The sequence below is a fragment of the Petromyzon marinus genome, chromosome 12, assembly GCF_048934315.1.
Source record: "Petromyzon marinus isolate PM22_M1 ecotype Great Lakes invasive population chromosome 12, UKy_Petmar_22M1.pri1.0, whole genome shotgun sequence".
NCBI lineage: Eukaryota > Metazoa > Chordata > Hyperoartia > Petromyzontiformes > Petromyzontidae > Petromyzon > Petromyzon marinus.
Genome location: NC_133678.1, coordinates 11,618,356 through 11,640,956, shown reverse-complemented (window position 1 = coordinate 11,640,956; position 22,601 = coordinate 11,618,356). Strand labels below are relative to the sequence as shown.

At 49.0% G+C, this 22,601-nt stretch overlaps 1 protein-coding gene and 1 long non-coding RNA gene across 4 annotated transcripts in view; one reads left to right on the top strand and one right to left on the bottom strand.

Moving 5' to 3' along the window:
• LOC116941571 (uncharacterized) overlaps window positions 1-22,601 on the top strand; it is a 52,332-nt gene that overhangs the window by 12,137 nt on the left and 17,594 nt on the right. Inside the window, exon 2 of one of the 2 annotated variants that reach the window (XM_032952752.2) lies at window positions 129-253. In XM_032952752.2, coding sequence (XP_032808643.1) covers window positions 129-253 — 125 coding nt within the window. Of the gene's footprint in view, window positions 1-128; window positions 254-15,762; window positions 15,847-22,601 lie in introns of those variants that run through there. The other variant, XM_032952753.2, reaches the window with a different exon arrangement.
• LOC142924340 (uncharacterized) lies at window positions 8,632-15,738 on the bottom strand. Of its 2 annotated transcripts, none has more exons than XR_012941541.1 (2): window positions 15,653-15,738; window positions 8,632-13,907 (listed from the first exon to the last, which is right to left on the bottom strand). It is a non-coding gene; the product is annotated as an uncharacterized LOC142924340 (long non-coding RNA). The 2 variants fall into 2 exon arrangements; XR_012941542.1 differs by having other exon boundaries at window positions 8,632-13,241.

Here is a 22,601-nt window from a genome sequence, read left to right as displayed (position 1 = left end):
AGCGGCAGGCGAGTGGATATTCATCGTCTGTGCGCGCAGCATTGTGCAAGATTGTGTTTATTGCACGTGCTTACTCATCGCGCGTGCGTGTGTGTTCCTCCCACGTGGATCTGCGTGCGTGCAAGCAGGGCCCCCCACGGTGACCGCCAGCCCTGGGGAAGGAGCCACTTACGCCATCACGTGCGGGGAATGGAACGCGCGGCTCATCTGGTGCAAGTTCGTGTGTCCCGGCATCAACGTGAAATGCGTTCAGGCGAGTACGCGTGCGTGTGTGCGTGCGTGTGCGTGCGTGCGTGCGCACGGCGGTGCAGCGGTGACGCAATCGCCCATGCGCTGCCTCTGCAATCCCAGCCACCTGGGTCTGATTCCTGGCCATGGATTTAGGAGCGTGTGTGTTTCTGTGCGCGAGTGAATATGTGCGTATGTATTCAACCGATGCGGATATGTGTGCGTAGCGGGGAGTGGCCGTGTAGCGGTTAGCGTGCTGCGCTACTAACCCGGTGGACCGGAGTTCGGTCGTGGGCCTCCCCTAGGTCGACTCTGCCTCAAATGAGTACCCAGTGCGGGGGTGTAAACATCGTCACTGGGGAGACAAAGGTGGCCAGACGTGGTACTGCCCACTCGACCCCACCAAGCGCTATGCTTGCGTTACTAGGTTATCTCTAACAGCACTTACCCCGACTGCATACAAGAGTTGAAGGGGGATATCTATCCTTGTGTGTGCCTGTGTGAGCATATATGGTTGGGAAATTAGTGACATGGTAGAACTACCAATCAGCTGGGTTTGAATTCCTAGCTCCTCACCTGTTTCACTGGCGACACTTGTTATCTAAACCTGGCTTTTGGGTCTCCCCCAAAGTTGATGCGGCCTTGGAATAAGCACACGGCACAGCGTTGTCAACAGCGGACGTGCGGAGACAAAATGTGGCGGTTTCGGTGAGCAGCGTGATGGGGGTGTGCATCACAGCGGTGCCTTTGGTGTACCGGCCTCAAGAGACGTTCGCTCCACGGCCCTTTGCTCCAACAATGCAATTTCATTCATGTGTTTTGCCAGGTACAGCCCACTGAGCTACGTCGCTATTTTCCAGAAGCAACAAGGCCACAAATGATATCTCCAACGAAGCCGCCCATCCCGTCGAAGTGTATCCCGGCCAAATACTCTAAACGGATGTTTATAAGTGCGGAGGGAAAAACCAGAGAAGAAGCCACGCAACCAAGGGGGGGAGCATGCAAACTCCAAATATACAGGCATCGCCAGGGTTTGGGGCTCGAACTCACGACCTCCTGCATACCAGGCGAGGGTGTTAACATCTCGCTACTGCCCCAATTCATACGTCTGGAAGGCGAACCCTCTGTGTGTTTGTCTCTGTGCGCGAGCGTCCATGTGCGCTTGTGGGAGAGGAAGGAATGACATCCTTTACGGATGGGATCAGATCACGGATTTTGTGTACTGTGTTGAACCGGACCTGGATCTTGTGTTTGTTTAGAATTTTGGAAATCTTTTTGGTAACGCCTGCTACAATATGTATGGCAACGTGATGATTTTGATCGGAGTATCAGGTGGTTGTTTCTGTATGGTGGGAGAAACAGCTTGGCGGATAGCACGGTCAGAGTATCCGTTCATCTTGAGGGCCAGATGTACATGTTTTAATTCACTGGCCAGGTGGTGTTAGAAATGCAATGAGCCCTATGGTATAATGTTTTGATGAGATAATTCTTTTGAGCCGGGTGGTGGTGGGAATCAGGCTTCAAGTATGAATCTGTGTGGGTGGACTTCCTGTAAACAGAATGTCCTAATGTATGGGGAATCTTTGTCTCTGTGGTGGGCGAGGTGACTAATCATATATCGATTCATGAATTTACCAATTAAAACAGGTATTCGAATAATTAGCAATGCATGCAAATGATGTGTAAATCGGTATGCAAATTCCAAGCTCACGTTACATTTTGCAGCAAATGAAACTGTGCACGTAAGACAATGAGGCAAGAAACGATGTAAATGAAACAATGCAAATGAAACAATGCAAATTAAACAATGCAAATGAAACAATGCAAATGAAACAATGCAAATGAAACAATGCAAATGAAACAATGCAAATGAAACAATGGAAATGAAACAATGCAAATGAAACAATGCAAATGAAACAATGCAAATGAAACAATGCAATTGAAACAATGCAAATGAAACAATGCAAATGAAACAATGCAAATGCAACAATGCAAATGAAACAATGCAAATGAAACAATGCAAATAAAACAATGCAAATGAAACAATGCAAATAAAACAATGCAAATGAAACAATGCAAATGAAACAATGCAAATGAAACAATACAAATGAGATTTGAAAGAATGAGACGGCAAATTATTAAATTATTTAACCTTGACCCAGCTCAGTGGGTGGCGGCAATCGGTCAGGTGGGGTTCTGGTGTCTGATTGGTCTCGCACGGTCGCATCTACGCTATCTATATATGATAAAAGGGAAATTTGTGAATGTGTCTGTTCGAAATGTTTAGCATACTTTTTCGATTTAAAGCTTTCGTGACTGCAATGATTCATCTTCTTTGGTTCTTTCGGTAAAGTCACGTAGAATGAGAATAAAATAATAGCATACTTCCCAACATGCAACAAACTTGAAATTTGGCATGTGGGTAGCTTCCAGACTGTACACAATGCAAAAAGTATAAAAATAAACTTTTGTATTTGGGGGGGGGGGGGGCGCAATAATGGATATATTCTGCACGGCAAGTGAGCAGTGACGTCACATCTGTGATGTCACCCGCATGCGGCAGCGTCACGCAGTGTGCCTGCTGACGTCACGCATCTCCCCCCCCCCCAACCCTACCCTCCGCGTAGGCCGTGTATTAATCCAAGACAGGAATCTAAGTCTCGGGCGAAGCCGGGTAGTCAAGCTAATATTACATATATCGAGGCTCCACTTACCTAATCACATCATTGCGTATCTTTTTATTCTTTTACACTGCTGTTGAAGACTCATGGTGGTTGTTATCAAGGGGGCCACAACTCGTAGCTTTGGCCACGAGGGGGTGGTGGGTAGCGGGGGGGGGGGGCAAGGTACCCCCCCCCGTCCCCACGTTCGTTACACTCCTGCCTGAAACAGAATCGTGGTGGTGGTGTTGGGGGGGAATTTGGTCAAGCACGTGATCCCAGTCACCTGCGTTTGCTTCCCAGCCACGAGCACCAATTATAGCCTGCCCCTGGCCTCACCTAGGTTGACTCGGCCTAAAAATTAGTACCTGGTGCTGCGTGACCAACGTCAGCAATGGGGAGCTGAAGACGTCCTGAGCGTGCGTGGTGTCGGCCTCTAAACCACTGTGCCGTCCTTAATAGGCGCTCGCTAACATGCACGTGCACGCACGCTCTCCCTTGAAGCTCGTGTTTCTAGAGTACAGCATGTCGAGGCCAATACTGGTGCGAAATGCATCGAGCACTGGCTGACCTGGGGCTCCTCCTAGTGGAATTCCCACTCACCCATTCCCCTGCATTCTGAACACCGCAGGGTGCACGTGTGGCTTTGAAAAAAAGGTCGGCCCCCTTTATGCACGGCTGGAGCGTTTATGAAAAGAGGCTCCGTCAAGCGGCACAGTTCTCGAGTTCGAGGTCGTACGTCCTGAGCGCTATGCGCAGCACGCACGTGCTCAGATCACGGTTGACGAGCGTCATGGCCCAAAGGCTCAAAACGCTAAGTGGCCAGCAACAAACAGCACTATCGAAGGTGCCATCGATAAAAGGGCTACTGCAGTACGTCGCTTGAATACAGCAAAGGGAGGGCATTCTAAAGTGAGAGCTGTGAGAGGGGAAAAAAGCAGAATGAACAAATATTTTGACCTGTAGCGTGGTGAGTGGATGAGTCAGTGAGTGAATGGGTGGGTCACTGAGTGGGTGAGTCAGTGTGTGTGAGTGGGGAGCGGTAGTGTCGTGGTTAGCGCGCTGCGCTATAAACCCGGCGACCCGGGTTTGATTTTTATGCTCACAGCCAACACCAGTCACGATTATCTGAACTGGTCATGGGCCTCACCTAGGTCAACTCAGCCTCAAACGAGCACATGGTGTGCCGTGCCGGCCTTCATAGGTTCTCGCTAACAGCACTTGCTCCAACAGTCTGTTGAAGCAATAGGGGGGATCTTTGTATTGGGTGAGTGAGTGTGTGAGTGAGTGTGTGAGTGAGTGCGTGTGTGAGTGTGTGTGAGTGAGTGAATGGGTGTGTGAGTGTGAGTGAGTGTGTGTGTGAGTGAGTGTGTGAGTGAGTGTGTGAGTGAGTGTGTGTGAGTGAGTGGGTGTGTGAGTGAGTGTGTGAGTGAGTGTGTGAGTGAGTGAGTGTGTGAGTGTCTGAGTGAGTGTGTGAGTGAGTGCGTGTGTGAGTGAGTGTGTGAGTCAGTGAGTGTGTGAGTGAGTGTGTGAGTGAGTGAGTGTGTGAGTGAGTGTGTGAGTGAGTGTGTGTGAGTGCATGTGTGAGTGAGCATGTGAGTGAGTGAGTGGGTGAGTGAGTGGGTGTGTGAGTGTGAGTGAGTGTGTGAGTGAGTGTGTAAGTGTGTGAGTGAGTGAGTGGGTGAGTGAGTGAGTGTGTGAGTGTCTGAGTGAGTGTGTGAGTGAGTGCGTGTGTGAGTGAGTGTGTGAGTCAGTGAGTGTGTGAGTGAGTGTGTGAGTGAGTGTGTGAGTGAGTGAGTGTGTGAGTGAGTGTGTGTGAGTGCATGTGTGAGTGAGTGAGCATGTGAGTGAGTGGGTGAGTGAGTGAGTGTGTGAGTGGGTGTGTGAGTGAGTGTGTGAGTGAGTGGGTGAGTGTGTGAGTGAGTGAGTGTGAGTGTGTGAGTGAGTGTGTGTGAGTGAGTGAATGGGTGTGTGAGTGTGTGAGTGAGTGTGTGAGTGAGTGTGTGAGTGAGTGTGTGTGAGTGAGTGGGTCTGTGAGTGTGAGTGAGTGTGTGAGTTAGTGTGTAAGTGTGTGAGTGAGTGTGTGAGTGTGTGAGTGAGTGTGAGTGAGTATATGAGTGAGTGTGTGAGTGAGTGAGTGTGTGAGTGTCTGAGTGAGTGTGTGAGTGAGTGTGTGAGTGAGTGTGTGAGTGTGTGAGTGAGTGTGTGAGTGAGTGAGTGTGAGTGTGTGAGTGAGTGAGTGTGAGTGAGTGAGTGTGAGTGAGTGTGTGAGTAAGTGTGTGTGTGTGAGTGAGTGTGTGAGTGAGTGTCTGAGTGTGTGAGTGAGTGTGAGTGAGTGTGTGAGTGAGTGCGTGTGTGAGTGTGTGTGAGTGAGTGAATGGGTGTGTGAGTGTGAGTGAGTGTGTGAGTGTGTGAGTGAGTGTGTGTGTGAGTGAGTGTGTGAGTGAGTGTGTGTGAGTGAGTGGGTGTGTGAGTGAGTGTGTGAGTGAGTGTGTGAGTGAGTGAGTGTGTGAGTGTCTGAGTGAGTGTGTGAGTGAGTGCGTGTGTGAGTGAGTGTGTGAGTCAGTGAGTGTGTGAGTGAGTGTGTGAGTGTGTGAGTGAGTGAGTGTGTGAGTGAGTGTGTGAGTGAGTGTGTGTGAGTGCATGTGTGAGTGAGTGAGCATGTGAGTGAGTGAGTGGGTGAGTGAGTGGGTGTGTGAGTGTGAGTGAGTGTGTGAGTGAGTGTGTAAGTGTGTGAGTGAGTGGGTGAGTGAGTGAGTGTGTGAGTGTCTGAGTGAGTGTGTGAGTGAGTGCGTGTGTGAGTGAGTGTGTGAGTCAGTGAGTGTGTGAGTGAGTGTGTGAGTGAGTGTGTGAGTGAGTGAGTGTGTGAGTGAGTGTGTGTGAGTGCATGTGTGAGTGAGTGAGCATGTGAGTGAGTGGGTGAGTGAGTGAGTGTGTGAGTGGGTGTGTGAGTGAGTGTGTGAGTGAGTGGGTGAGTGTGTGAGTGAGTGAGTGTGAGTGTGTGAGTGAGTGTGTGTGAGTGAGTGAATGGGTGTGTGAGTGTGTGAGTGAGTGTGTGAGTGAGTGTGTGAGTGAGTGTGTGTGAGTGAGTGGGTCTGTGAGTGTGAGTGAGTGTGTGAGTTAGTGTGTAAGTGTGTGAGTGAGTGTGTGAGTGTGTGAGTGAGTGTGAGTGAGTATATGAGTGAGTGTGTGAGTGAGTGAGTGTGTGAGTGTCTGAGTGAGTGTGTGAGTGAGTGTGTGAGTGAGTGTGTGAGTGAGTGTGTGAGTGTGTGAGTGTGTGAGTGAGTGTGTGAGTGAGTGAGTGTGAGTGTGTGAGTGAGTGAGTGTGAATGAGTGAGTGTGAGTGAGTGTGTGAGTAAGTGTGTGTGTGTGAGTGAGTGTGTGAGTGAGTGTCTGAGTGTGTGAGTGAGTGTGAGTGAGTGTGTGAGTGAGTGAGTGTGTGAGTTCGTGAGTGAGTGTGTGTGTGAGTGAGTGTGTGAGTGAGTGAGTGTGTGAGTGAGTGTGTGAGTGGGTGTGTGAGTGAGTGTGTGAGTGAGTGAGTGGGTGTGTGAGTGAGTGAGTGAGTGTGAGTGAGTGTGTGAGTGAGTGTGTGTGAGTGTGTGTGAGTGAGTGAATGGGTGTGTGAGTGTGAGTGAGTGAGCGTGTGAGTGAGTGTGTGAGTGAGTGTGTGAGTGAGTGAGTGTGAGTGTGTGAGTGAGTGTGTGTGAGTATATGAGTGAGTGTGTGAGTGAGTGTGAGTGAGTGTGAGTGAGTGTGTGAGTGGATGGATAGTTGAGTGTGTGTGTGAGTGAGTGTGTGAGTGAGTGTGTGTGTGAGTGGATGGATAGTTGAGTGTGTGAGTGGATGGATAGTTGAGTGTGTGTGTGAGTGAGTGAGTGTGTGAGTGAGTGTGTGAGTGAGTGAGTGTGTGAGTGAGTGTGAGTGAGTGTGAGTGAGTGTGTGAGTGAGTGTGTGAGTGAGAGTGTGAGTGAGTGTGTGAGTGGATGGATAGTTGAGTGTGTGAGTGTGTGTGTGAGTAAGTGTGTGAGTGAGTGTGTGAGTGGATGGATAGATGAGTGTGTGAGTGAGTGAGTGTGTGAGTGTGTGAGTGAGTGTGTGAGTGAGTGTGTGAGTGAGTGAGTGTGTGAGTGAGTGTGTAAGTGAGTGAGTGTGAGTGGATGGATAGTTGAGTGTGTGAGTGTGTTGCTGTAACCCCCAGTGTGGTGGTCGAATCCAGTGTGGATGACACGAGACAGTCAGTCTGCTAGATCGAGTCCTCAACAAGGGACGAGGAACTAACGAGTGAAGTTCGTGGGAGCTGCAACCATCACAGCAGGGATAGTCGTGATACATTATTTATAAGCATGATGATAATTGTCTCAATAACTCAGCAGATAATTTCAAAAGCATCTTGAACCGAGTGTTTATTTTTCTTGTTTTGCACAATTATATAATAACGCTCATACCATTAATCAATTTACATGCCATTCCAGCAGTAATCCCGTGTAATTGTGTGCGCGAGGAATTTAATATGAACATTCCCTGGCGACAGATTCACCTTCCCTGATAGCTCCCCCCAGTGCTCTGGGTTTTTTGTTTTTAACGATCCGTAGAGTATATTGTGCAGGCAGATAAACCCAGGCACAGAAATCTCAAACAAGCCCGCAACCGCTCAACTGTTTAAACGGCACGCGTGAAAGTTATATTTTTAAACGTTTTTTTTATTTTTCGTCATTCGTTTATCTTTCCTATACTTTGCACTACTATCGGTTTTTATTTTATTTTAACGTTTCGTCTGTAGTTGTGACCTTGTGACCCGCCCCCCCCTACTGGACACCTGCGAAAACAAAGAGCTTCGCAGCTCATCGGGTTTCTCCAGGACAGCTCAAGATTCTGATTCCGAATTCTACTTCATTCAACATGAAACGCCGTGGACGTTGAGTCGGCGATGGCGGTGGCCAATATTTGAATCGATTGGCGGTGACCCGGGTCACCATCGTGACCCGGTGGTACCAAAACCTCCATAACTCCGAAACCAGAAGGCCTACGAAGACATGGAGATGTCACTGAGCCCGATACGCACGGCAAACATGGAAATAAAAAAACAAACGCAAAACACCCACAAACAAGGGGGGGCTGCTGGGGTATTTGTGCGTGGCAACGGCTGTTTATCGCTTGTTGTGAAAGTACATCGGGATGCCGGTCTGGTCATTCCCCCGGCACGTTCTGCTTCTTACGGTGGGCGGCCACCCTCCTTGTCTTTGTGAGCGAGACCACTCGGAGGCAATGGGGCACCGGGCGCTCATCTTGGTACGGCTGGCGGTCACGGTCGTGCTGGCGGGATCGACATCGTGGTCGTCATCATCGCTCCCAGCATCGCCCTCCGGCAGGACAGGACGGGGCGGTAGTACCAGCGATGCTCCCAGAAAAAAGAAAAAAAACCTTAAACTCTGCCCGGCCCACCAATATTTTGCGGTGACCCGGGCTACCCGCCAATCGATTCATTTGTCCGATGGCTCTTGTGTCGTGCACTCTGTATTCTTCGGGCGGGTTTTGTTTTTGTTGTTGCTGAACGGGTGAAGGAGAAGGCACGCACAAAGTTCGACAAAGGTCCCCCGTGTAGCCTCAACAGACTGCCGGGGCAAGTGCTGTTAGCAAGCCCCTACGAAGGGCGCAAGCATCTCACACACACACACACACAACACGCACGTAGCGTTCCACTTACACAGGGCCCTCTGTGTACATGCCACACTACCTTTGTGAATCCGACCCCTGGATTAAAACCTCTTCACCTCCGTCTGGGGGTTATCGCGCTAACACACACACGCACGCACACACGCACGCGTGGGGACGATGTAACGCTTCCCAACTTGCGATCGTCCTTGCAGGATGAATTTGTCGAGTGGGAGTTGATGCTCAGCTGTCAGTGCAAAGCTTTTTTGCACGTTTTGCGAGCGCAACTCCGTGCTATCAGTGTGTTATTTTTTTTCCGGCTCCCGTGCTCCCGCGCAACCGTCTCGATATATTTTCTAAACGGATTATTTGGTGGCGATGCTGTGACTGCTGCTGCTGCGTTGGCAGCGGTCCACAAACACAATGAACGTAAAACGAACTGGGCACACGTCCGTCAATTACTCTGCGGCCTTGAAAGGGGAAAAAAAAAACTGGACATCTGTGAAAGCTACTGGGAAATGGCCCTTCTTATTAGTTCATAAACAGCGACGTGGAGTTGAAGAATGCACATTAAACCACGGGGTCTGATTGGAATGCAATAAAATAAAGTTTCCTCATGAACAGTTATTACATTTACAGTAGCTATTGAGTAAGAGACAAAACCTTAAATAATCACAATTGTATCACTAAATAAACTTAATTTGTATTAAAAGTTAAATTGTAAAGTATTGCTAGCACACGGCATTGTGGGCCAGGTTTCAAAACGGGCATGTCTCTATTAGCAACGCAAATGTGTCCTGAAAGTTGCATTCAAATTGGAATGCCTGTACGGTCCGTTCAAGAAACGCACTGAAAATTGATGAATATATGCCTTCACTCTTAGTTGGAGAAGCATTTAAAAAAAATAGCTCACACCTAACACAATTTGCCGGCCGGTGTGCATTGCATTTAAAACAGATGGCGTTTTCCAATCGTTTATCATCCAATGAGCTGTTCATGTAGGGCAGCAATGCAGAAGGTTGACTGTGAATTGACGTTTACATCAATCGGGTAGGCAGCGTGGTGCAGCGGTAAGGTTCATTCCTCACAGCAGGAAGAGCTTGGGTTCGAACTCCTGATTTGGGCACCTTTCTGTGTGGAGTTTGTATGTTCTTCCCCTCTTAAACTATAAAACTATAAACTCTTTTTTTTTATTTAACCAGGTAAAGCCCACGGAGCTATACAGCTGTTTTTCAGAAGTGACCTGGCCACAAATGATAGCCCAACGAAGTGGCTTATCGCGTGGAAATTTATAGCAGCCAAATACTCCGAACGCACGTTGACTTGTATTTTATAGCTTTATTTTGGTGATTTCTAAAACATATGGTTAAGCCATGTTTCTTGGGGAAGTGCGGAGTTGGCCTGATAACTTGAATCTAAATTGTCTTGTGGTTGTTATTGTTTGACTTGCATCACACTGGGATTTTTGCACACAGCGTTGTAATACGGTGGGGTTTTTTCTGGAAGATTTGCTGGTTTATCCAGGATGTTTCTGTTGTGCGTCGTCGCTTTAAGATGTTCTCTGTTCATATTTTGTTTGTTGCGGTTGCACCCGACTCAAGAGCCGCATGGCTCACAGGGCTATATCTAATAAATGAAACTTGAAAAAACTTGAAACTTTAAATATGGATGGAACAACCGGAGGACCCGGAGAAAGATGACCACAATTCATCAAGGTCGGAATCGAACCCACGACCTCCTGTATACCAGGCGAGGGAGTTGACATCTCATCAGGGTCGGGATCGAACCCACGACCTCCTGTATACCAGGCGAGGTAGTTGACATCTTGCCACTTTGCACGGGTCTGCAAATTACTCGATTTGGATTCCACACGGCAGCATCGCTGCCCTCGACTGTGAAAACTTGGCCGGACTCGACTGATAAAGAAGTTTGTTGTCTCAGCGAGTCATCTTTGAGGCAAATAAGTGGAATAAAACGAAAGTAATAATTGCAGAAAATGCAATTGTATATGAATGCACTGTGGTGTTGGAACAATTCTGGTATTCAGTTTAACACGTAGGCTTTCGCGACCAATATTATTCATAATAAAGGTTTTTGGGTTAGATCGCGTTATTTATAAATGTGTCGTAACCCTCCACCACCCGACACGGCCAATCAGCAAAAAAGTGTCACGTTGACAAAAGACAAATAGTTCACTACTTTAGCCCACCGGTGTGTTGAAGAGTGAATCCACAACATTTACAGTTTGAGTACGACGTTTCGCTGGTAATTACCAGAATTGCCCGTTGATGGGCAGAATTGCCCGTTGATGCTGGATGTAATTACCAGCGAAACGTCGTACTCAAACTGTAAATGTTGTGGATTCACTCTTCAACACACTGGTGGGCTAAAGTAGTGAACTATTTGTCTTTTGTCAACGTGACACTTTTTTTGGCTGATTGGCCGTGTCGGGTGGTGGAGGGTTACGACACATTTATAAATAACGCGATCTAACCCAAAAACCTTTATTATGAATTCTGATATTCGCTTCATCGTCATTGTAATAAGCCGTGGTCGATCGACTGCTGGATGAAGGCCTGCCCCGAGCAACTGCTGCTTGGGAAGGCCTCACATAGTGACGTATGACGAGGAACACTCCAATCACGTTGGTTGGGCAGACTCTGCAACATCGATTGTGAAATCAATATTCCCTTTGACCCGTATTCTTTCATCTACAGCTTCGGTTGTGTGAGAGCAAGCTTGTGTGTCTGTGTGTATGCATGTTAGGCTGTGTGTGTACGTGTAATCTTGTGGAGCCGTAGTGTCGCGGTTAGCTGCGCTGCGCTACGAACCCGGCGACTTGAGTTCGATTCCCGTTCACGGCTAACAACGGTGGAGGTTATTTGAACCGGTCCCGGACCTCGCCTATGTCGACTCAGCCTCAAACAAGTACCTGGTGCAGTGCGTGAACAACCCCTACCGGGAAGACAAAAGCAGCCGGGCATGGTGCTGGCCACCCACCCCTTCGTGTGCCGTGCCGGCCTTCACAGGTGCGCGCTAACAGCACTTGCCCCAACAGTCTGCTAAGGCTATAAGGGAATCTTTGCCTTGTGAGAATGTGTGTATACGCGTATGTGTGTTTAGCCCACATATGATCAATTTACACATATTACCTCTCGCTGAAATCACGCAAAACACAGATTACATCGTGACGAGATTATAACGCAACTTCAATCGCGCCACCCGAGTGTTTTAAAATCTTCACAGTAAATCCGCTGTTCAGAGTTGCAATTCATGGACGTCACTCACGTCTCGGCTGCGAGCACACGGCGCTGTGAACCCCGGCGACCGAACATCAGCGGCTAACGTCAGTGGTGAGCGGCGATGTTAGGTCGCACTGGCCAGAATGGTGAAGCGTGTTCACGACCCACTGTGGAGAGGCCTAGTCCAGGCAGTGGGTTGACAAAGGGCCGCCTTTATATCACACGCAGTAAAACCTTGGATTGCGAGCATTATTCGTTCCGGAGGCGTGTTTGTAATCCAAAGCACTCGTATATCAAAGCACTCGTATATCAAAGCACTCGTATATCAAAGCACTCGTATATCAAAGCACTCGTAGTATGTCAGTTGTGATCACGTGACGCTCAGCAGTACAAAGCGTGTACACGTTACACTGCTCGTGTTGCAAGACCCTCGCTCGTTTATCAAATTAATATTTATTTTAAAAATTTGCTCATCTTGCAAAACACTCGCAGACCAAGTTACTCGCAATCCAAGGTTTTACTGTATGTGGCAGTGTATTATACAGCTTGACTACCCGGCTTCGCCCGGGACTTAGATTCACCACGCCCGGCCGCCTTTGTCTCCCCAGTGGCGATGTTCACACACCACACCAGTTACTCGTTTGAGGCTGAGTCGACCTAGGGGAGGCCCAGGACCGGTTCAAATAATCGTCACCGGTGGTGGCCGTGAGCGGGAATCGAACTCGGGTCGCCGGGTTCGTAGCGCAGCATAGCGATAACCATATAAGTACACACAAACGCGCTTGCTGCAGACACACACACACACAACTTTCAGGGTGCGTTCGGCAGTAAACGACTGAAATAATGAAGCAATGCTGCGTGAAGAACGCCTTCGACCTGCAACACATTTGTATTTCACTGTACCCGCGATCAGCAGGCACACTGCGTGACGCTTCCGCACGCGGGTCACATGACAGATGTGACGTCACAGCTCACTTGCCGTGCAAAATATATATGCATTACTGAGCCCCCCCCCCCCCAAAAAAAACCCCACAAAAGTGTATTTTTATAATTTGTGCATGGTGTACAGTCTGGAAAGTACCCACATGGCAAATTTTAAGTTTGTTGCATGTCGGGAAGTACGTTACACAAAATCACAAATTTCCCTTTCATATATATAGAGAATAACGATAACAAGGATATTACTTTGGGCGAATCACCATGAATCTGCCACAATGCAATGTTGCAATGGTGTGGGAAGGGTTGCCGCAGTGGTGTAGCACACAGCACAATGAACCCGGTGACCTCAGCATCCCCTTCTTCTTTTCGGGGAAGCAGCTTGTAGTTTGATGCCGAGGTTAGCGACGCATTCAACGGCTTCTGGTTGAGAGCAGAGTGAGTGGGGTCGCGATGGCGCCGGGAACGGATTCCCTCTCAGTCGCGGGAGTTCGGTGGTCACGTGGGGGGGCGATCGTCCTACCTGGGGGCGGGGGGCGGCCACAGTCACAATGAGGGGCCGCTCCCTCCCACGCTCCGCTTGTGGAGGAGCGAGTGGCTGCGTCTTCTTCCCGGGCCCTGTCCTCGAGCGGTCGAGGGGTTGTCCCAAGTTTTCCGTGGAAGGTTGGAACCCCGGGGGACTTCAATGCCCCAGGGGAGGCTGGGGGTGGGGGGGGGTCAGTTACCGCCGGATTGCCATCGGTAACGTTTGCAGCCGACCATGAGTTGAGGCAGGGCTGACATCGGTGTGTGCCGTGTTTGGTGTATTCCAACAGGGGCTGCGGGAGTTTCAGTTGATTTGCAGCTGTTGCTAACGTCAGCCGGGGCGTGCTATCTGGCGCCGTTCCTGCCTCCTAACCGCCAGCCCCCATGCCCTCTTCACCAAGCCACAGTGACCAGAGTGGCGACGTACGACCAGACAACTCCTCTCACCGACATGGCCTCAATTAACCCAAAATCGGGTGGTGGGTTTAATTGAGGCCCCTGCACGCTCTTTGGAAGGTGGTCACCGCGATCTTGATCATTAGAGGTGTACCACTGTAGCAGGTCGTGGAGTACGGGAGTCTGCTGTATGCCTTGGGCTCGTTCGATTACCGCCCATGGCTGCTACATTATCGAAAATATTCGATTCTTGAATCACAGCGCATCCCTAAAAAAGAATGGCAATTTGTTGAATCACTTTGGGGGCGGGGTAGGGACGGGTTGGGGGGGGGTGTAAGGGGGCCAAGTGTCTCCAGGCAGGACTGTCCTCCTGGAAAAGAGTCTTGAGGCTCAGCCTTTTAGCTCTCCTTGGGCGAGCACCGGGCTGCCACTGTGTAAATGAGTCACTGTACGGTGCGGCATGAGATTTTTACTGCCATCGCGATCATGACGATCATCATCAGCGCGATGTTAGTTTTCGGTAACTGTTTCGTTGCATTCCGCAATTTTATTGTCGTGCTTCGATGTAAATTGCTGACAAGTCTTTTGACTGCAGTTCACTCGGCATAACCCCCGACATAACGAGTCCTCGCCACTTTACAATCTGTACCGCTTGTAGCGCCGTGCGCTGTCAGAAAATTACGATGCCATAAAACCGCGGTGGCCCTCAATGTATCCGGGAAAACACTTTAGCAAGCAAGCACGCAATTTTAAGGGTGATACGGTCGCTGTGTTTTCTTGTTACTCGAAATGTCATTGTAGAATATAATTATCGTTCTCTCAGGAATGTTTTTTTAAGGTAATAAAGTTTTGCATAAATATGAATCGAACAACGATAATCACGGTGATCCATTTTTATTATTTAGGCCACGTGGTAATTTTTATGCCACATTTCTTGCCATTGAACCATCCACCACCTGTCAGGATTGTCACATTTACAAATACATTACCATTATTATTATTATTATCCGTGCCAATATATCTGACCAATAATCTTCAGGATTCCATGAGAATTTCCACGACTAAATCCAACATCAACGAATGATGACATTTCACTCCGACTGCCCTGAGCTTCAGAGCAGTAGCAGCCTTCCACCCCCACCCTCCCCCTCCCACCGTGAGGATTGGCACAGAATTGACACTTATGATCAATGCATTGGCACTTTGTACGTACGTACGTACGTTGAACTTCTTCCGCACCGTACGTAGCCAACCGGGGGACAGTTCACGACGACAACTTTGGGATAGGGCTCTCTGCTTGCTCACCCACCGCCGCCCATAGTCTGTGCAGAGGGCTGCCTCTGAGCTCACAACAAAGGCGCAGGGGAAGGAAGCCGAGGCTGCGTTTCCGGCCATGATGCTGCGGTTGTGGCTGGGAAGAACGGGGAGCTAAACCCCGGAGGGGGAGGGAGGGGGGGCGATGGCGGGGACGGGGGGGGGGCACGGGCGGTGTGGTGTCTGGTGAGTGAGCCACGCACAATGCTAGACGGCTTTTGCAGCCTGTGTTGTTGTGGAAGCGTCTGTTATTATGTTATGATTGTGAATTCTGATAGAATCGCACCCACGGACCAGCCGTGCCGCGTGACTTTGTACGTAGACTCAGCAGAGGGCACGTCGATTCTAAACAGACCGCATCATCCCTGCTTTGAGTGTACAGGAAGTCCCCGTTGAGCGCGGTAGCAGTACATGCGTTCCTGAAAAGTGCCGCGTTCAGCGAAAAAAATGCGTTGGGTGAAAAAGAAGTCCCCCATAAATAATAGTGTACCGACGAAGTTTGGCGAGAAACGGCGAACGACGCACACACGCCAAGGTCAGCGCGACAGATAACCGAGGATATGCTGCCGAGTTACTGTATCATCAACAGGCGAGTCACGCGTTGTAACGGCGGTGCGCATTCCGCATTGTCCCAAAAGCACTTCCCGAACGGAGGAACCGCGTTATAGTGTGAACGCCGCGCAATAAGCGGGGACTCACCGTACGGTCATAGCTTCGAAGCGGGGGCTGAGCCTTCGGCAGGGCTGGGGTGGTGGGGGCTCAGATTCCTTCAGCTTGGGGCCCCCCCCCCACTCCTCGATGCTGCAGAAAGGACACGCGGAGTCGGTGGCACAGCGGATCGCACACCGCCACTGCGATCCGGGCGGGGTGCGTTCCGAGTCTCCGCCGTGGACGTGAGTTGACGGGTGCTTTCTGGACCCCTCCCCTGGGCCAACTGGAGCGGCTGACTGCAGCCTCCCGATTGAGCGCGAAGCCTGGCGCGGTTTGTAAAACGTCATTGCTGGTGAGACAGAGTCGGCCAGGCTTGCTCATGGTACACACTCTGGCAATGCCGGCTTCAATAGGCACTCTCTAACAGCAATAACAAGAGTGTTTAAGGCTAAATAGGGGACCTTTGGCTATGATTGGGTTCCATGGTTGCGAGATGTTAACTATCTCGCCTGGTATGCTGGAGGGCGTGGGTTCGATCCCAACCCTGATGCCTGCATATTAGGAGTTTGCATGTTCTCTTTCTCCCTGTGGTTGCGTGGAATTTTCTCTGGGTCCACCTCGAAATTTAGAAACATTCGTATTTGGCTGCTAGAAATTTCCACAAGATAAGCCACTTCGTTGAGCTATAATTTGTGGCCAGGGCGCTTCTGAAAACGAGCTAAATAGCTCAGTGGGCCTTACCTGGTAAAATAAAAATAGTTTATAGTTTTATTGATTGGCGGTATCAAAGCCACTGCTCCTACATAAATGAACTAATATTTACAATTGCAGTTCCATTGGTACCAGGTTGATCGTCATAAAGTTATAGGACAATGAAACGTAATTTAACCTTTGAACTTCAAGGCTCAACATTTAATGTACAGCCCTTTTTTATTTAAAGCTTTCGTGACTGCAGGGATTCATATTCTTGGTTCTTTCGGTAAAGTCACGCAGAAGGGAAACAATAAAATAATTAAAAACAAATTATCACGACGTTTCGACTGCAACACAAGCAATCATCATCAGGTGTGAAAACCACAGCAACATTTTTCAAATTTTCTTGCTGTGGTTTTCACACCTGATGATGATGTCTTGTGTTGCAGTCGAAACGTCGTGAGAATTTTATCGTGTTTTTTTATTTGTATTATTTAATTGTTTCCCTTCTACGTGTATTTACCGAAAGAACCAAGAATATACAGCCCTTTTGTCAATCCACTGGTGCATGAAGGCCTGTCCACGCCATGCCGGTCATGACGGTAGTTTGACTGACTGTGCTTCACCCCCCGCTGATCAGTGCAGGTTGGTGAAGGATTAGCCGTGGCCACGAATTGAACTCAGGTCGCCGAATTCGCAGAGCAGTGCGCCAATTACCATACCACCGCTGTGCAACAAGGAGCCAAATATTACCGTATGAAACTGTAGAGTTTAACCAACTTCATACGCACGTTCAAAGTCACTGTTATAAGTTATTTAACAGGAAAACATTTCTCGGTTATTAACTAATTGGGTTCCATTAAAGCTGAGTTGTTCTTTGGTCTATTATCGCTCCCCACGATTTCAAGAATATTTTACGGTTTTGAGGTATGCAATTTGACTCCATAATTCATTATTCTTTTCTCTATTGTGGTGAAAATAGTGGTGGTGTCACATGAACCCATTGCAGACCATGCAACGTATCTCCGAGCTGAAAATAATTGTTTCCTACACGCACGGTTCGATGCATGTCCTGTGTTCAACCACCGCACTGCAGATCACAACAACACGCTCACTCACTCATCCACTCACTCACTCAACCACTCATTGACTCGGCTACCACACTGCAGATCATACCAACACACCCACTCACTCACCCACTCACCCACCCACTCACTCAACCACTCACTCAACCACTCACTCACCCACTTACTCAGCCACTCACCCACTTACTCACTCACCCACTCACTCACTCAGCCACTCACTCACCCACTCACTCACCCACTCACCCACTCACCCACTCACCACACTGCAGGTCACAACAACACACTCACTCACCCACTCATCCACTCACTAATCCACTCCCCCACTCACCCACCCACTCACCACACTGCAGGTCACAACACCACACTCACTCACCCACTCATCCACTCACTAATACACTCCCCCACTCACTCACCCACCCACTCACCACACTGCAGGTCACAACGCCTCTCTTTCTGCTTCTTCCCTCGTACTGCTCCACTTTTAAATTCCCTCTCCCATCCTCTCTTTTCCCGAACCTCTTCTAACAACACTAACCTTGCTCTATTCAAGAAGCACATACCACGTTCTTTATCTTTTACAACTTTGAAAGTTGCTGTTTGCTGCTGGCCACTTGGTGTTGTGGGCCTTGTGCTCAGCGACTGTGTTTATAACAGCAAACCCACGCACACATCGCTGACGGCCAACTTAGAACTGCCGCACTCTCGCCATCATTACACGAACGTTCGTTTTGCCGAATGTTCAGCGTCTGGCGCAAACAATCGTGAATGTTGTGCAGTGCCGTCGTTTTTATTTCTTCCAGCGGATTTACAACACCGTCTGATCAAATGCCAGGGCAGATATTTCAGAGGCACGACGCAGAGTGGATGTGCCATCTGCCGTGAGCCGCGGAGGGTTTGATATTTCAGTGTTTGTGGTGCGCAGGATGATGACACCTGAAACACAAACATCTCCAATCTTCCGATGTGTGCAAAGACAGCAAGCTAAAAGGATAATGAAACGAATCATTTGCGTTTTATAGAGAGTCATTCATGCTCATTGCATCTCACAATGCTGTGCGACAATCATATGCATAATTACATTAAGGGCTACAGTGAGGGAAACAAGTATTTGATCCCCTGCTGATTTTGTACGTCTACCCACTGACAAAGAAATGATCAGTCTATAATTTTAATGGTAGGTTTATTTGAACAGTGAGAGACAGAATAACAACAACAAAATCCAGAAAAACGCATGTCAAAAATGTTATAAATTGATTTGCATTTTAATGAGGGAAATAAGTATTTGACCCCTCTGCAAAACATGACTTAGTACTTGGTGGCAAAACCCTTGTTGGCAATCACAGAGGTCAGACGTTTCTTGTAGTTGGCCACCAGGTTTGCACACATCTCAGGAGGGATTTTGTCCCACTCCTCTTTGCAGATCTTCTCCAAGTCATTAAGGTTTCAAGGCTGACGTTTGGCAACTCGAACCTTCAGCTCCCTCCACAGATTTTCTATGGGATTAAGGTCTGGAGACTGGCTAGGCCACTCCAGGACCTTAATGTGCTTCTTCTTGAGCCACTCCTTTGTTGCCTTGGCTGTGTGTTTTGGGTCATTGTCATGCTGGAATACCCATCCACGACCCATTTTCAATGCCCTGGCTGAGGGAAGGAGGTTCTCACCCAAAATTTGACGGTACATGGCCCCGTCCATCGTCCCTTTGATGCGGTGAAGTTGTCCTGTCCCCTTAGCAGAAAAACACCCCCAAAGCATAATGTTTCCACCTCCATGTTTGACGGTGGGAATGGTGTTCTTGGGGTCATAGGCAACATTCCTCCTCCTCCAAACACGGCGAGTTGAGTTGATGCCAAAGAGCTCCATTTTGGTCTCATCTGACTACAACACTTTCACCCAGTTGTCCTCTGAATCATTCAGATGTTCATTGACATACTTCAGACGGGCATGTATATGTGCTTTCTTGAGCAGGGGGACCTTGCGGGATTTCTGTCCTTCACGGCGTAGTGTGTTACCAATTGTTTTATTGGTGACTATGGTCCCAGCTGTCTTGAGATCATTGACAAGATCCTCCCGTGTAGTTCTGGGCTGATTCCTCACCGTTCTCATGATCATTGCAACTCCACGAGGTGAGATCTTGCATGGAGCCCCAGGCTGAGGGAGATTGACAGTTCTTTTGTGTTTCTTCCATTTGCGAATAATCGCACCAACTGTTGTCACCTTCTCACCAAGCTGCTTGGCAATGGTCTTGTAGCCCATTCCAGCCTTGTGTAGGTCTACAATCTTGTCCCTGACATCCTTGGAGAGCTCTTTGGTCTTGGCCATGGTGGAGAGTTTGGAATCTGATTGATTGATTGCTTCTGTGGACAGGTGTCTTTTATACAGGTAATAAGCTGAGATTAGGAGCACTCCCTTTAAGAGTGTGCTCCTAATCTCAGCTCGTTACCTGTGTAAAAGACACCTGGGAGCCAGAAATCTTTCTGATTGAGAGGGAGTCAAATACTTATTTCCCTCATTAAAATGCAAATCAATTTATAACATTTTGACATGCGTTTTTCTGGATTTTGTTGTTGTTATTCTGTCTCTCACTGTTCAAATAAGCCTACCATTAAAATTATAGACTGATCATTTCTTTGTCAGTGGGCAAACGTACAAAATCAGCAGGGGATCAAATACTTTTTTCCCTCACTGTACATTCTATTTATGGCAATTGTTCATTCAATTAAACGCTCGGAAAATAAACGTGAATAAACGAGCCAAGAAATGGTAGAATAACAAAAGGTATAAACAACAACAAAAAGTGACCACATCAGAGATGAACAGAGTACAACATCGCATATCTGACCATCGCAAATCTGGCCATCACCAATCAACCGGCTTCGCCCAGAGCCGTACAGAGCAGTCGGTGTGCAGCTGTCACTTTCCACGGGACGTTCACACGCATCAGACCTTTTCATCACAACAGATGGCGCACCGACTATGACGACCACCATCTCTCATCGACGTTAGCAGCTCCGATCCTCTGGATGTGTGCCTAAGCTGTTGTATCATGGGGTGTCCAGCATGAGTTTAGAAAATCAGTGACAATCACTGTAACGATACGGCCCTTACTTACCGTGCGGAAATAATGATGATTTTTTTAATAATAATGATGATTTTTTTTAAATCAAAATCATAGTCTTTATTTAGGATGGAAGAATCCTTTGAGCTATGAAGCTCTTTTTCACAGATGTCCAGCAGGTGTGGTTCAGAAAGTTACAACAACAAACAAACAACGCAATACAAATATAGAACGCCTCAACAGGAGTGTAAAGTAGAGGAAAGCGAAGCAAGTGACGAAAATATAAGTAAGAAAAATAACATTTAAAGGCGCGCTCCCCCCGGCATCATTGTCAGTTTGGGGGACTTTTTGTAGCAAATCGTCTTTTGTAACGCACCGCCACCGCTGGCACCGCACGGCGTTCGCTCGCTCGCTGTTGGAGAGAGAGAGAATTACTCGGAGGTGTGAGCAGGAACGACGGACAAGCGGTAAATGTAGTCGCTAGGCAGTGAGCTGCCACCAAATTCCTTCCCCTCCCTGCCAAAGGTCTGCAGTCCTCAACATAATAAGATGTGTTTCGTACTCTTTGGTTTTATTCGGTAAAGTCACGTAGGTAAAAAATAAAATAACAAAAAATCACGACGTTTCGGCCACAACACAAGTGGCCTTCATCAGGTGAAGGGACTGGACAGCGCTGGAGTGAACACAGCCAAGCCCAGACCGCGTCCTTCAAGCTGTGTGGGAGGAAACAGAGCGCCTTGACAAAGGAGTTAGCATAAACATGAGCATGTAATTGGGGGATTAGCTTGGGGAGTTTACATATAAATTAGCATGTAACTGGGGGACAAGCGTAATGTTGGTGTGAAGGGAAAATAAGCAGCTGCGAAAGTTTGGGATACCACTACTTGAAAAAATATACTGTGCCATTGAAAATTAATTTAATGTTTGGTTTGATTTAGAACGTCTTTCCAGTGATTGCTTAATTTGAAACCATCCTCTCGGTTGAAATTGTGTCTGTGTTTGTAAATCTGAATTGCCTCGTGGACAAATCTCTGATAAAAACCGGTAGGTTTGCAGAGAACCTTGGTATCGGAGAAAACTATATCGTGGTCACCCACAGCGTTGTAACAGTGATCAGCCACGGCAGAAGAATTCGTTCTTCCGTGTTTCAAATCTGATTTGTGCTCGCGAATTCGGTCAGAGACATGTCGTTTCGTCTGCCCGATATAGCAGTCACCACAGGTGCAGCTCAATTGCTAGGGGGCGTTTCAGAAAGTTGCAACCACAAACAATGCAAAACATACGAAAGTAGAGGAAAGGTGATATATATGCAGATTGATATGCAAATTACACGCTCAGGTTACACGCTCGCCCAAAACGGAGAGAAGCCTGACCTGTGCGGACGAGTTGGAACAAGCCAGGAACCATGTGAATGGGGACGATGATGGCTACGAGGCGTCACGCCGTCTTGCGTCTTCGGTCGCGTCCCTCTTTTGGGAGAGCGACGCGGGTTTACGGCGCGGGTTCACGGCATGGGTTCACGGTGCGGGTTCACCGTGCGGGTTCACCGTGCGGGTTCACGGTGCGGGTTCACGGTGCGGGTTCACCGTGCGGGTTCACGGTGCGGGTTCACCGTGCGGGTTCACCGTGCGGGTTCACCGTGTGGGTTCACGGTGCGGGTTCACGGTGCGGGTTCACGGTGCGGGTTCACGGTGCGGGTTCACGGTGCGGGTTCACTGTGCGGGTTCACCGTGCGGGTTCACCGTGCGGGTTCACCGTGCGGGTTCACTGCGCGGGTTCACGGTGCGGGTTCACTGTGCGGGTTCACTGTGCGGGTTCACGGTGCGGGTTCACGGTGCGGGTTCACCGTGCGGGTTCACCGTGCGGGTTCACGGTGCGGGTTCATGGTGCGGGTTCACGGCGCGGGTTCACCGTGCGGGTTCACGGTGCGGGTTCACGGTGCGGGTTCACGGCGCGGGTTCACGGTGCGGGTTCATGGTGCGGGTTCACAGTGCGGGTTCACGGTGCGGGTTCACGGCGCGGGTTCATGGCGCGGGTTCAGGGTGCGGGTTCACCGTGCGGGTTCACGGTGCGGGTTCACGGTGCGGGTTCACGGTGCGGGTTCATGGTGTGGGTTCACGGTGCGGGTTCACGGTGCGGGTTCATGGTGCGGGTTCACGGTGCG